At 49.2% G+C, this 13795-nt stretch overlaps 1 protein-coding gene across 3 annotated transcripts in view; it reads right to left on the bottom strand.

Annotated features, from left to right (window-relative positions):
• Positions 1 to 2801: 2801 nt before the first annotated feature.
• Positions 2802 to 13795, bottom strand: part of NPC1L1 (NPC1 like intracellular cholesterol transporter 1) — a 31562-nt gene continuing 20568 nt past the window's right edge. For 2 of the 3 annotated variants that reach the window (XM_054237041.2, XM_035253309.3), the window contains 8 exons: positions 13579 to 13703; positions 12862 to 12988; positions 12636 to 12691; positions 8393 to 8543; positions 7891 to 8122; positions 6801 to 6914; positions 6541 to 6703; positions 2802 to 3985 (listed from right to left, as the gene is read on the bottom strand). In XM_054237041.2, coding sequence (XP_054093016.1) covers positions 3786 to 3985; positions 6541 to 6703; positions 6801 to 6914; positions 7891 to 8122; positions 8393 to 8543; positions 12636 to 12691; positions 12862 to 12988; positions 13579 to 13703 — 1168 coding nt within the window. In that variant the 3' untranslated portion in view covers positions 2802 to 3785. Of the gene's footprint in view, positions 3986 to 6540; positions 6704 to 6800; positions 6915 to 7890; positions 8123 to 8392; positions 8544 to 8817; positions 8824 to 11795; positions 11868 to 12635; positions 12692 to 12861; positions 12989 to 13578; positions 13704 to 13795 lie in introns of all 3 variants that reach the window. The other variant, XM_054237042.2, reaches the window with a different exon arrangement.

The following is a 13795-nucleotide window of genomic DNA, read 5'->3' on the forward strand; positions in this document are numbered from 1 at the left end:
TACAGTGAATCTAGAAATTAATTTGAAGAGAATTGATGTCTCTGTAGTGTAGAGCCCTCAATTCATGGTTTATTCATCCATTTATTTTGACAGTTAATTTCACTCAATATTATGCAAATTAAACTACAAATGTGTTGTTTTTCATAGTTTTCTTGACCACCTTTTGTTCGATTGATTCAATAGTTTATACATAGATTATTCTGGATTTTTTGGGGGGGTAGAGATGGGGTCTTGCTATGTCTTTTTTGTAAACTTTTATGAGATCTGTGATGTCAATTTTATTTATTTCTAATCTTTATAACCTTAATTTCTTTTCCTTGCCTTATTACAATGGCTAAGACCGCCAATACAATGTTGGGTAAAGTTGGGCAACTTCGTCTCATTTCCAATCTCAGGGAAAGGGGTTTCAATATTTGACTATTAAGTATAAAATTTGTTCAACTGTATAAGTTTGTGTGTGTGTGTGTATACAGATATATATATATATATGTATATATATATATATATATAATAATGTTATTCAGTTGAACAAATACTACAGATAGGACTGGGCATGGCGCCTCATACCCTGTAATGCCAGCAACTTGGGAGGCTGAGGTAGGAGCATCCCTTGAGGCCAAGTGTTCAAGACCAGCCTGGGCAACAAAGTGAGACCCCCTATCTATTTAAACAACAGACAAAAATAAATCCTAGACATAGAGAGGGATATTGTTCTGGTCATTTCAAACTATCAAAGTCTCAATTTATTAAGAAAGTTGAAACACTCTAAACTTGTGTGCATTACACACACAGAGACAGACACACACATACACATGGCTAAAACGTATTTTAGCTAGAATTTCTGTTGTTTCTAATGGGAGGGTTAGTCACATAACTCAGACCCCCCCACTCCTTCCTCTCTTTGTATTTTTTTTTTTGAGACAGAGTTTTGCTCTTGTTACCCAGGCTGGAGTGCAATGGTGCAATCTCGGCTCACCGCAACCTCCGCCTCCTGGGTTCAGGCAATTCTCCTGCCTCAGCCTCCTGAGTAGCTGGGACTACAGGCACGCGCCACCGTGCCCAGCTAATGTATTTTTTTTTAAGAGACAGCAGCTCACTCTTTCACTCAGGCTGGAGTTCAGTGGTGCCATCATAGCTTACTGCTTGGGCTCAAGCCAACCAGTTCTCCCACCTCAGCCTCCCAAGTAGATGGCCTGGCTAACTTTTAAACTTTTTGTAGAGACAGCATCTCGCTGTTGCCTAGGCTGGTCTTGAACTCCTGGCCTTAAGCAATTCTCCTGCCTCAGCCTCCCGAAGTGCTGGGATTACAGGCATGAGCCACTGCATCTGGACTCTCTTTGTGTATTCTTTCTTTTTTTAAACATAAACTCAAGGTTTTATTGTCTTCATAATAAAACAAAAGATGACAGCTGGAAGGGGATCACTTGGCCCTTCCTCTTCTTATCTCCTCCCGGTTGGAAATGCTTGTAACTCTTAACAGCCTGGCCAGCATTCTCTTAGATCTGCAGTGGGGCTCCACACACTCAAGCCTCAGCACAGTCTTCTTTGTAGTTTTAGCCTTTTTCTGGAAAATTGGCTTAGTCTTTCCACCATAGCCCCTCTGCTTCCTATCATCACACGGCTTTCCCTAGGCATACAGGAAATGTGTCCTGTGTCACTCACTCTGTGGGGCTGGTGCTTGCCACACTTCCTACAAAAAGTCCAGTGGGTTTTAGAATGTTCACCATGTTTGTGGGTGTGCTATTGACACTCTGTGTGTGTTCTTGATTTCAATTATTTGCTGTTAGATATGTTGCAACTATTTTTCTGAGCTCATATGTGTCTTTCAACTTTCTTTAATTTTTTGTGTGTTTACAGATGTCTTCCATTATTATATGGCCATACCTTTAGTGTTTACCTTTAAGGCTCCTGGACTTTATGCTTAGGAAACTTTTCCCACCCCAAGATTGTAACATACTCTTGTGCACTTCCTTCTGATAATGTTTGTGTTTAGCTCTTTATGTGTACTTTTATTTGTGTGTGTGGTGTGAGGTGAGATGTTACTTTATTTTGATCCAAATAATTTGCTCACTACTCCCACACCATTTACTGGAGGGTCTGCCCTTTCCTCTGATTTGAAACGTCTGCTGTTCAGGAGCTATTTTTGTTCCTCGGATCTATTTGTCTATTCTGCACCTGTGGAATTTTTAACAGGGTGACTTGTGCAATTTCTCCTTAGCCTCTATTCCCCAGTAACTGTCCCTTCACCAGACCCTCTGTCCATCATGTGCAGCCAGCAACCCTCCCAAAGGTGGGCAAATGATGCTAGCACATGGGGCTTTTATGATGACCTGAGAGTAGACAGTAGGCTCCAGAAATGCCAGCTCCCTTCCACCTTTCTACTCGTCTGCCTTTACATGCCAACAGTCCCTCTGAACCTGGACGCAACAGCAGTTCCTCAGCCAAACAAGGGCTGGACCCAGCAGGGAGCAGAAAGGCTTGAGGAGATCTGGAACGTTCCTTGACATTTCCACCCACTGCCCTGACATGGGGCCCTCCGGGGAGCTGGTCGTTTGCACAGTGGGTTCTTCCCTCCCTGAATGCACCATGGGTTCTCCTGCAGCTTCACCGCTGTTCCAGAAAAGGAGGGGCTGCACATGCTACTCCTGGCTGACTCTCAGGCTCTGTGCCCTCCCAATTTAAAGGGAAATTACTCCCACTCCTCAAAGGCCCTTGTAAGGCATGAACACACAATGGCCTGGCTCCTTTCTTGAAAAGAGGGAGGAGAGAGAGAACAAAACACAGACTAGTATCTCCACAGATCACTCTCCCACACATGTATTATTTGCGTCATTCACAAAAATTACCTTAAACTGAGAGGCAGCCAGAGTAGGACATGCGACATAAAATACCATTTCTACCAGCAAATATTAATTAAACACCCATGTGCACACAGCACAGAGCCGGGATCTTCATCTCCACTGCAGTTCATGCTTCTGGAGAGCTAAGAGCTCAGGTTGGGCTGGTTTAAGGCCTGGGCTCCAGGCCCAAGATGAAGGTGGGAGGACCAGACCAGCCCCAAGAGCTCCCAGCCTTCAGACTCCTGGGTGGCCTTGACTGGCAGCAACAGCCTTAATAAGAGTTGGAGCTTGAGACCAAAACCAACACCATTTTCCAGGAGGGGCTAATCCATGACCAAGGTGCTTATGAGAACATCCTTCCTGGGCCCTTATCTTGATAGAAAGGGCTGTGGATGGCAGACCCGTAGGTGTGCCTTGGAGCAGGTGACTGCCTGCCGTCCTCCTGCAGCCTTAGCTCTTGGCCTGAGCCTTTGCTTCTCCCTGGCCTCCTGTGGTATCACAACCCAGGGTAGCGGTCACTCTCTGTCCTCAGGGACACGGCTACATCTTAAAGACTTACTGACACAGAATTGAGACTTTTGACAGAGGAACTGAGGAGTGAAAAGTCGGAGGAGAGCTGGGCCCCTAGGAAAGAGGGTGAGTATGGGACAAACAAACATGGAGTGTGTCTGTTCCTGCCAACTCGCAGACCCAGGCCCAGAAGGAGGAGGCGCTGCCCAAGACCTAGGTGACTTGGAAACTGGGGACCTGTTATGGGAGCAGAGGAGCCATCAGTGGTGCTGCCTGGATGCCTCAAGGACAGGCCATCCTCCAGTGACAGGCAGCCTCATGGGAAATGCCTCCCCTAGGCTTTGAGGAAGGGACATGTCAAGGGGCAGTCACAAGGAAGACCCTCATCACCCCTCAGTTCAGGACCACAGAGCCTGGACAGGGGCTCTGGCTGTATCAGAACTGCCGCCCATTGTTGGGCAAGTCGTTGCTGACAGCTCCAGCACCCTTGATAGAATCTTCAAAGCTATGGTTGACATAGATGTTGTCAGTTGCAGAGACTTGGGAGGGGTGACCTTGGCAGGAGGCCGCTATGCCTGCTGCTTTCTCCTCAGCCCGCTTCTGCTCCAGTGCCAGACCTGGGTTGATGTCAGGCCCTACAGAGACAGAGACAGAGGACCACAGTTAGAGAGGTGGGTAATAAGAGAATTACAGACACATATGTCAATGCACAAACACACCCTTCTATAAATGTCCTCTGCTAATTTTTGGTTTTGAGACAGAGTTTTGATCTTGTTGCCCAGGCTGGAGTGCAATGGCACGATCTCAGCTCACCACAACCTCCACCTTCCAGGTTCAAGTGATTCTCCTGCCTCAGCCTCCTGAGCAGCTGGGATTACAGGTGTGCATTACCATGCCCAGCTTATTCTGTATTTTTAATGGAGATGAGGTTTCTCCATGTTGGTCAGGCTGGTGTTGAACCCCTGACCTCAGGTGATCCACCTGCCTTGGCCTCCCAAAGTGTTGGGATTAGAGGTGCGAGCCACCGTACCTGGCCCTAGTAATATACTATTATTACCATTTGGTGGAGGGTAAAATTGAACTCCTCCCAGTTTGCCCACCCTGAGAGTCAGAAACACCCTCATCTTGGGAGGCTCAAATTAAATCTCTGTGAGGGGCAGTTTTTAATGACCAAGTTCAACAATGAGGACACAGGAAAATGGACACACACACAAGCTTCAGGTACAAGTTTAAATGGTACAACTTTCTGGAGGGTACTCACAATTGGCATTAAAATTGATGTTCACAGCCCTTCTCTAAGGAAATATTGGAGGATGAGATCAAATATTCACCCATAGGGTCCCTCACTGCAGCATGGCAGTGGTAGCAGAAAGTCAGAAATGACCTAATGTCCAACAGTTGGGAGCTGGTTCAGTAAATCGAGCTGAAACCATATGATAGGATGGTGTTTTCAAACTAAGAGTTGCCACCCATTAATGAGTCATGAAATCAATTAGTAGATTAACATCAGCTTAAAAAATTGTTTTTTCAGACGGAATCTCGCCCTGTTGCCCAGGCTGGAGCACAGTGGCATGATCTTGGCTCACTGCAACCTCCATCTCCCAGGTTCAAGTGATTCCCCTGCCACAGCCTCCCAAGTAGCTGGGACTACAGGTGCCCGCCATCATGCCCGGCTAATTTTTGTATTTTAGGTAGAGACAAGGTTTCACCACGTTGGCCAGGCTTTTCTCGAACTCCTGACCTCAGGTGATCCATACCCCTCGGCCTCCCAAAATGCTAGGATTACAGGCATGAGCCACTGCTCCTGGCCAGCATTCAAAAAAATTAATGAGGCCAGTGCAGTGGCCCACACCTGTAATCCCTGCACTTTGAGAGGCCAAGGTGGGCAGATTACTTGAGGTCAGGAGTTCAAGACTAGCCTGACCAACATGGTGAAACCCCATCTCTAATAAAAATACAAAAATAAACTGGGCATGGTGGCATGCACCTATAACCCCAGCTACTCGGGAGGCTGAGACAGGAGAATCGCTTGAACCTGGGAGGCAAAGGCTGCAGTGAGCTGAGATCACACCACTGCATTCCAACCTGGGCAACAGAGTGAGACTCTGTCTCAAAAGATAATAATAATGATGGGGTCAGGCACAGTGGCTCATGCCTATAATCCCAGCACTTTGGGAGCCCTTGGCGGTGAGAATCACCTGGTCAGGAGTTCGAGACCAGTCTGGCCAACATGGTGAAACCCTGTCTCTACTAAAACTACAAAAAAAAAAAAAAAAAAAAAAAATTAGCTCAGTGTGGTGATGGGCGTCTGTAATCCCAGCTACTCAGGAGGCTGAAACCAGAGAATCACTTGAACCTGAGAGGTGGAGGTTGCAGGGAGCTGAGATCACACCACTGCACTTCAACTTGGGTGACAGAGTGAGACTCTGTCTCAAAAAATTAAAATAATAAACTTATAATAAAATAAAACCCAAGTGCAGTGGCTCACACCTGTAATCCTAGCACTATGGAAGGCCAAGGCAGATCACTTGAGCTCAGGAGTTTGGACAAGCCTGGGCAACATAGGGAGACCCCATCTCTACAAAAAATTAAAAATTAGCTGGGCATGGTGCTGTAGTCCCAGCTACTCGGGAAGCTGAGGCAGGAGGATCATTTGAGCTTGGGAAGTCAAGGCTGCAGTGAGCTGTGATCATGCTACTGCACTCCAGCCTGGGTGTCACAGCAAGACTCTGTCTCCAAAAAAAATTAATAATAAACTACTAGAATGCAACCAGCAATATCAGAATGTTTCACATGTATAATTGCAAGTATTAATATTATTTAGTGAAGCATTTGTTTTAGGCAGGCATGTCTATGTGTCCTCGTGCGTGTCGCCTCTCAGTGTGAAATATATTTCTTTCTGAAGGACATGCTTAAAAGTCCAACAGGAGTGCGGTGGAGATCCACAGTCTACAGGGCCACGGAAACATTGTTTGAGACATACATCTGCTGACAAAAAAAGATGTTCACAGCACATTCAATGAACAACAGTAGCTTCCAAGACTAGAAGTGCCACATGCTCACGGTCCTGGCTTCTGCCATCTGCCTATGGCTTCTGTGCACTTCCTGAGCTTTCATGGTGAGCATGCACTGTTGCTGTTGTCGTCAACATAATCATGACAGCCTGGTAGGAACAGTCATGGGCACTCACCCAGGTAGCTGAGGATGACTGGCAGGAAGACTAAGCCATGCAGCAGACCCAGCAGGGTGATCAGGAGGTTGAGGCGGAAGAAGAAGATCTGAATGAGCTGGGCCTTGGCGAGGCCCAGGACAAGGATGCCAGGCAGGTTGGTCATGGCCACACCTGCAAACACCTGGAGGGTCAGAGACAGGTGTCAGGCAGGGCACAGGGCACCAGGCAGGGCACAGGGTGTCAAGTAGGCACAGGGTGGTCCAATCCTCCCTACTCACCGCACTGCCCATAGAGATGGTGGCCTCTTTGGCCCTTTCCAACCGGGTAGGCTTGGTGCTGATGGCAAAGGAGCGGGTAATGTGGGACACAAACTCCACAGACATGCCCACCGCCTATGGATAGAAAGGGGGCATCAGCCAAGAAAGGCAGAGGTGGGGAGGAACTAGGGAGATGAGGCCTCCACCAGGACCAGCGGGGCAGGCATCTAGACTCTAGACAGAACTGAGAGTATTTGGCCGGATGCAGTGGCTCATGCCTATAATCCCAACTCTTTGGGAGGCCGAAGTGAGAGGGTCACTTGAGTCCAGAAGTTTGAGGCCAGCTTGGGCAACAAAGTGAGATCCCTGTCTCTACAACAAAAATAAAAATATTAGCTAGATACAGTGGCATGTGCCTGTAATCCCAGCTACTTGGGAGACTAAGGTGGGAGGATCGCTTGAGCCCAGAATTTCGAAGCTACAGTTAGCTGTGATCATGCCACCGCACTCCAGCCTGGGCAACAGAGCAAGACCTTGTCTCTAAAAAAAAAAAAAAAAAAAAAAGGCCAGACACAGTGACTCATGCCTGTTATCCTAGTACTTTGGGAGGCCTCCGGATCCCTCCTGGGCAGATCAGGAGGTCAAGAGATCAAGACCATCCTGGTCAATGTCAATATGGTGAAACCCCATCTCTACTAAAAATACAAAAAATTAGCTGGGCATGGTGGCGCATGCCTGTAATCCCAGCTACTCAGGAGGCTGAGGCAGGAGAATTGCCTGAACCCAGGAGGCAGAGGTTGCGGTGAGCCGAGATTGCACCATTGCACTCCAGCCTGGGTAACAAGAGTGAAACTCCCTCTCAAAAAAAAAAAAGTTAGCTGGGCATGGTGGTGCGTGCCTGTAGTCCCAGCTACTCAGGAGGCTGAGGCCGGAGAGTCGCTTGAACCAAGGAGACAGAGGTTGCAGTGAGCTGAGATCACACCACTGCACTCCAGCCTGGCCGCAGAGTGAGACTCTGTTAAAAAAAAAAAAAAAAACAGGAGTATTCTATGATGCTGGATCCCCAATCACCCCTCCAGGGGCCCCCTACTGCCTGTGTGTACTGGGTTACCGAGACTAGGTTGATGAGGGACACAGCGTTGTAGCTGATGCCCCACAGGGCCATGAAGCCGACGGTGTCCACGAGGATCATGATGATGGAGAGCAGGTTGAGGAGGCCGGAGCGCAGGTCCAGGCCCAGCAGGAGGCAGCAGACGGCAAAGGTGGGCACAAGGCAGAGGCTGAGCATGAAGAGCCCCTCAGGGAGGATGGTCAGGTACTGCTCATAAAACACGTTGGTGATCCTGCCAGAGCGCAGAGCATGGTCCCAAGTTCAGGCCTCTGGGCCCTCAAGGTGGACAGGACACCCCACTTCAGAGGAGAATGCTGAGGGTCAGGCAGGCATATAGTGGGGTACAAACCAGCAGGAGAAATGGGCCTAAGGCCGCAGCCAGAGCCTCCTGACCGAAAACTGGTCCTCATCCCATGTAATTCCTTGCAAGCCCTCCACCGTAACCTCCAGTCTCCAGCAGGCATCCCCCACCTTCCTCCAGCCCAGCCCCTCCGGTCCTCACGTGTAGGGGAAGACCTCAAAAGCCGGGTCTGTCCCAGGCACCTTCTGCAGGTCAGCAGTGATGTTGGTTGCCAGCTCCCGAGCTGCCCGCAGAGCTTCTGTGTAATCCTGTGAGTTTTTCAGGGGCTTGTGATAGGCCATGAACCTGGAGGCTGGGCAGCCACGGCACATGGAAGATGGAAGGGCAAAGGTCAGAGCCCTTTCCAGGACACCCTCACAACACCCCAGACGCAGTAGCACAGGCGTGTGATCAACCTGGGTACAGGGTTCTGCCACCACCATTTGAAATTCTTAGTAAATTTTGTCCAAGAGGCTCACATTTTTGTTTTGCACCAGCCCTGCGAACTCCACAGCTGGCCCCACTGCTGTAGGAGACCCAGGCCTGACCTTTGATGGATGAAGCCTACAGAGACCTCCCTAGTGAACCAGATTCTTCTCTGTGTGGTTTCAAGATATGCACTGGATTTTTTAAAGTAACTTAAAATTTGCATATTCCTATAGGAAAGGACTAAAAAGGAAGGCAGGAAAAATGAGAACAGTTGTTGGATTATTAGAGCTGTGGCTTAGGGCTCCTGCCAGATAAAGGTTATTTCTTAATAACTTTTAAGAAATTAAGGTTGGAAGACAGTGTGGCGATTCCTCAAGGCCTTAGAAATAGAAATTCCATTTGACCCAGCAATCCCATTACTGGGTATATATCCAAGGGACTATAAATCATTCTACTATAAGGACACATGCACACGAATGTTCATTGCAGAACTGTTTACAATAGCAAAGACCTGGAACCAACCCAAATGCCCATCGATGATAGACTGGATTGGGAAAATGCGGCACATATACACCGTGGAATATTATGCAGCAATCAGAAATGATGAGTTCGTGTCGTTTGTAGGGACATGGATGAATCTGGAGAACATCATTCTCAGCAAACTGACACAAGAACAGAAAATGAAATACCGCATATTCTCACTCATAGGCTGGTGATGAAAAATGAGAACACATGGACACAGGGAGGGGAGTAGTAAACACTGGGGTCTATTGGGGGGGAAAAGGGGAGGGCCAGTGGGGGGAGCTGGGGAGGGATAGCCTGGGGAGAAATGCCAAATGTGGGTGAAGGGGAGAAAGGAAGAAAAACACACTGCCATGTGTGTACCTATGCAACTGTCTTGCATGTTCTGCACATTTACCCCAAAACCTAAAATGCAATAAAAAATTTAAAAAAAAAGAAGAAAAAAAAGAAATTAAGGTTATTGGCTGGGTACAGTGGCTCATGCCTGTAATCCCAGCACTCTGGGAGGCTAATGTGGGCAGATCACCTGAGGTCAGCAGTTCAAGATCAGCCTGCCCAACATGGTGAAATCCTGTCTCTACTACAAATGCAAAAATTAGCTAGGTGTGGTGGTGCACCCCTGTAATCCCAGGTACTTGAGAGGCTGAGGTGGGAGAATCACTTGAACCCAGGAGTTGGAGGCTGCAGTGAGCTGAGATCTTGGTTTTGCACTCCAGCCTGGGCAACAGAGCAAGATCTCATCTCAAAAAAATAAATGAAGGTTATTAAGACCATTATACACTAAAGGGGTTTTTGTTTTTGTTTTTGAGACAGAGTCTCATTCTGTTGGCACAGATGGAGTGCAGTTGTAGCATCTAGGCTCACTGCAACTTCTGCTTCCGGGTTCAAATGATTGTCCTGCCTCAGCCTCCCAAGTAGCTGGGATTACAGGCATGTGCCACCATGCGCAGCTAATTTTTGTATTTTTATTAGAGACGGGTTTCACCATATTGGCCAGGCTGGTCTTGAACTCCTGACCTCAAGTGATTTGCCTTCCTTGGCCTCCCAAAATGCTAGGATTACAGGTGTGAGCCACCGTGCCTGGCCCCCAAAAAACCTATTATTTCTTAATTGTGTACAGTGAGCATGTGTATCTGAAAAAGAAACAATAGTGCTATGTAGGTGTGGAGAAAAAAGAAGAAAAATGTTCTTACATACATAGAATCTCAGAGCTGGGGAGGTGCCTGGAGAACTTCCCACCAGGCCTCTGACCACCTGGAGGGTGGTTCACACATAAATGGCCACCCTAGCCCAGCAATTCTGGGTCTAAAGTCTTGGGTGAGGCCTGAGAATTTGCATTTCTTTTTTTCTTTTTTCCTTTCTTTCTTTCTTCTTTCCTTTTCTTTCTTTCCCTTCCTTCCTTCCCTCCCTCCCTCCCTCCCTCCCTCCTTTCTTTCTCTCTCTCTCTCTCTTTCTTTCTTTCTTTCTTTCTTGAGAGAGACAAGATCTGGCTTTTTTGCCCAGACTGGTCTTAGACTAGACTCCTGGGCTCAAGTGATCCTCCCGTCTTGGCCTCCTAACGTGCTGGGATTATCGGCATGAGCTGCAGGACCTGGCTGGAACTTGCATTTCTAACAATTTCCAGGTTATGCTGATGCTGCTGGCTGGAGAAACCTCACTTGTGGGAAGTGCCGCTCTAGACTAACCTAGGGCACACACAAGGAGACTAAGGTTGGAGGTGGTGCAGGCTTGCCCTAAGATATGGGGCCTTGGCTCTCCTCTCTGCTCCTTCCGAGGCCTGCGCCTCTTTCCCTGACTGACATACCCACTCCCATCTGTCCACACCAGCCCCACCACACTGGCCTCACAGAGCCTGTGATGCTCAGGGACCAGGGCTGGGCAGGGTAAGTTGCCCTTCTGGGAAGATAAGAACTTCATAGCTGGAAGGGTGGGGTGAGGGAACTTCAGGCAGCTTTCACCTAGCAGTTCAAACTACACATTATTTCAGTACAAAGTGAGAGAATCCTTCAAAGGCTCCCCCACCCACTACCGACCCCCACATCCATCTCCAGCACAAGCTCCCTTAGGGCCCCTACACCGAACATATCTGCACAGAGCTGTGGCCAGCTCCTTTACACAGGTGGCCGTCTCATTCTGCTATCTGCTGTATGAACATGCCAACATGTTGTGGGTCCTTTTCCTATCAGTCCAACTGCAGCTCCCTTGTTACTTTTTTCTTTTTTTCTTATTTTTGAGAGAGGGTCTCACTTTGCTGCCCAGGCTGGAGTGCAGTGCTGTGATCACGGCTCACTGTAGCCCCAACCTCCCAAACTCAACCATTCCTCCCACCCAGCCTCCTGAATAGCTGGGACTACAGATACATGGCACCACACCTTTTTAAATTTTTTTAAATTTTTACTTTGTAGAGGAGGTTAGGCGCAGTGCCTCACACCTGTAATACCAGCATTTTGGAAGGCCAAGTGGGTGGATCACCTGAGGTCAGGAGTTCGAGACCAGCCTGGCCAACATGGTGAAACTCCCATCTTTACTGAAAATACAAAAATTACCCACACCTGGTGGCATGCTCCTGTAGTCCCAGCTACTCAGGAGGCTGAGGCAGGAGAATCGCTTCAACCTGGGAGGCAGAGGTTGCAGTGAGCTGAGATTGCACCACTGTACTCCAGCCTGGCCGACAGAGTGACTCCATCTCAAAAAAAGAAAGACAAGCCTCGGCTGGTCTCAAACTCCTGGGGTGCGAGGATTACAGGCATGAGCCACTGCACCCAGCCTTTTGTTACTTGTTTTTTGTTTTTGTTTTTGAGCTGGAGTTTCCCAGGCTGGAGTACAATGGTGCAATCTGGGCTGACTGCAACCTCTGCCTCCCAGGTTCAAGCAATTCTCCCACCTCAGCCTCCTGAGTAGCTGGGATTACAGGCATGTGCCACCACGCCCAGCTAATTTTTTTTTTTTTTTGTATTTTTAGTAGAGATGGGGTTTCTCCATATTGGTCATGCTGGTCCTGAACTCCCAACCTCAGGTGACATGCCCACCTCCTCCTCCCAAAGTGCTGGGATTACAGGTGTGAGCCACTGTGCCCGGCTGCCTGTTGTTACTTTTAATGGCTACTAGGACTGTGCCGTGCCAAGCACCCTAATTCATTTAGCCAGCTGCCCTTAGGGTGTAATTTGTGCTGGTAAGATGGGTGCTTAGCCAGGGTGTGGAGGACTCCCAAGTATGGTATCAACTGCTGAATGAATTCCACATATTTAACGCTGACCATGGACTTGGGAGTGAGAGGAGGAGTGGAGTCTGAGGATGTGGAGTTGGGAAACAAGACCCCTGCTGACAGGCTAGGGCAGTTGGAAGCCCCTGACAAAGGAGGGAGAGAATATGTGAGGAGCTGTTCCCTGGGGTCCTCAGGGACCCTCCAGAGCCACCGATTTATGTCCTCCCCTCCAGGAAAGGCCATGCTTACCTAAAACCTGGCCATCTGAAGTTAAGTTCACAGAGGTGCTGTATGCTCCCAGGCCACTGTGAGAAAGTCAGGGCAAAAGCTTAGCCAGGGACAAAGCTCCTTTCACCTGCCCAGCCCACAGCAACCGTCGAGAGGCCCCGATAGCCTCCTCCTGCCTCTCTATATTCACCCCCATCTTGGGTCCCACACATCTGTCTGCCCCAGCAGAAGGCCCTCCCAAGCTTACCCTTTGGGACATTTGATGTTGGGCTGGTCGTTCAGGAACCAGGGAAGATACTTATGGAACTGCTCCACTGAGGGCCTCACAGAGCCCATCGTGATGCTCATGCAGTTCTTTAAGCAGTTCAGGGAGTCTGCAGAGAAAGCAGCAGTCTGGGCAGTGGCACCCAGGGCTGGCAGCCCCTACTCTGTGCCCCTCCTTCCCCTAGTCCCATCAAAGGTCCTGGGCACGCCAGCCTCAAAGAGTCACTTCTAGGTGGATAAGCATTTGTCATTTGTGGGAGAAGTTCTCCTCTTGGCTATAGCAACTGTGGGCACTTACAGGCAAAGAGGGGAAGGAAGTTTGGGCAGAAAAACAGGCCCCACAATGGCCTCTCCACCTACAAATGCCACTGCTTAGGGTGGGGCAGGGCCATGTGCCAACCTCAGCTCTCCACTCCTGACTCTCCACTGCCTTGCCACCATGGAGTGCCATGTGCTCTGAAAAAGGGGGCACAGCACACAGCAGCATATGTGCATGATGGCCGTGGGCCAGCACAGACACCCACACACAGGTGCTCCTCGTAGAGTGCCTATCCCTGAGGCCACACTTGCACCCATGCCCCGGACGGACCTCGCAGGACAGGTGGAAGGGGTTGAGGGAGCCTCGCCAGCCCTCTCCTTTCTGTTGCCTCAGTTTGCCCGAGCTGTGGTAGGCAGTGAGCCCCTCTGGCCCCACACTTACTGACGGTCGAGGGGCAGAACTTGTCCTTATTGGGGCCAGCTATATAAAGGCGGCAGCAGGAGGACGGCGTCAGCCAGTCAATGAAGTCATCCACCCAGGAGGAGGCGGGGATGGCCAGGTAAGACCTGAGGGACAGGTGGGAGGAAGGATGACAAGGCCAGCTGGGCAGGGTGGTGGGTCCTTCCTGTGGCCAACACCCACGCAGCCGTCCCCAGGC

Source organism: Callithrix jacchus, chromosome 11, assembly GCF_049354715.1.
Source record: "Callithrix jacchus isolate 240 chromosome 11, calJac240_pri, whole genome shotgun sequence".
In the NCBI taxonomy this organism is placed as follows: Eukaryota; Metazoa; Chordata; class Mammalia; order Primates; family Cebidae; genus Callithrix; species Callithrix jacchus.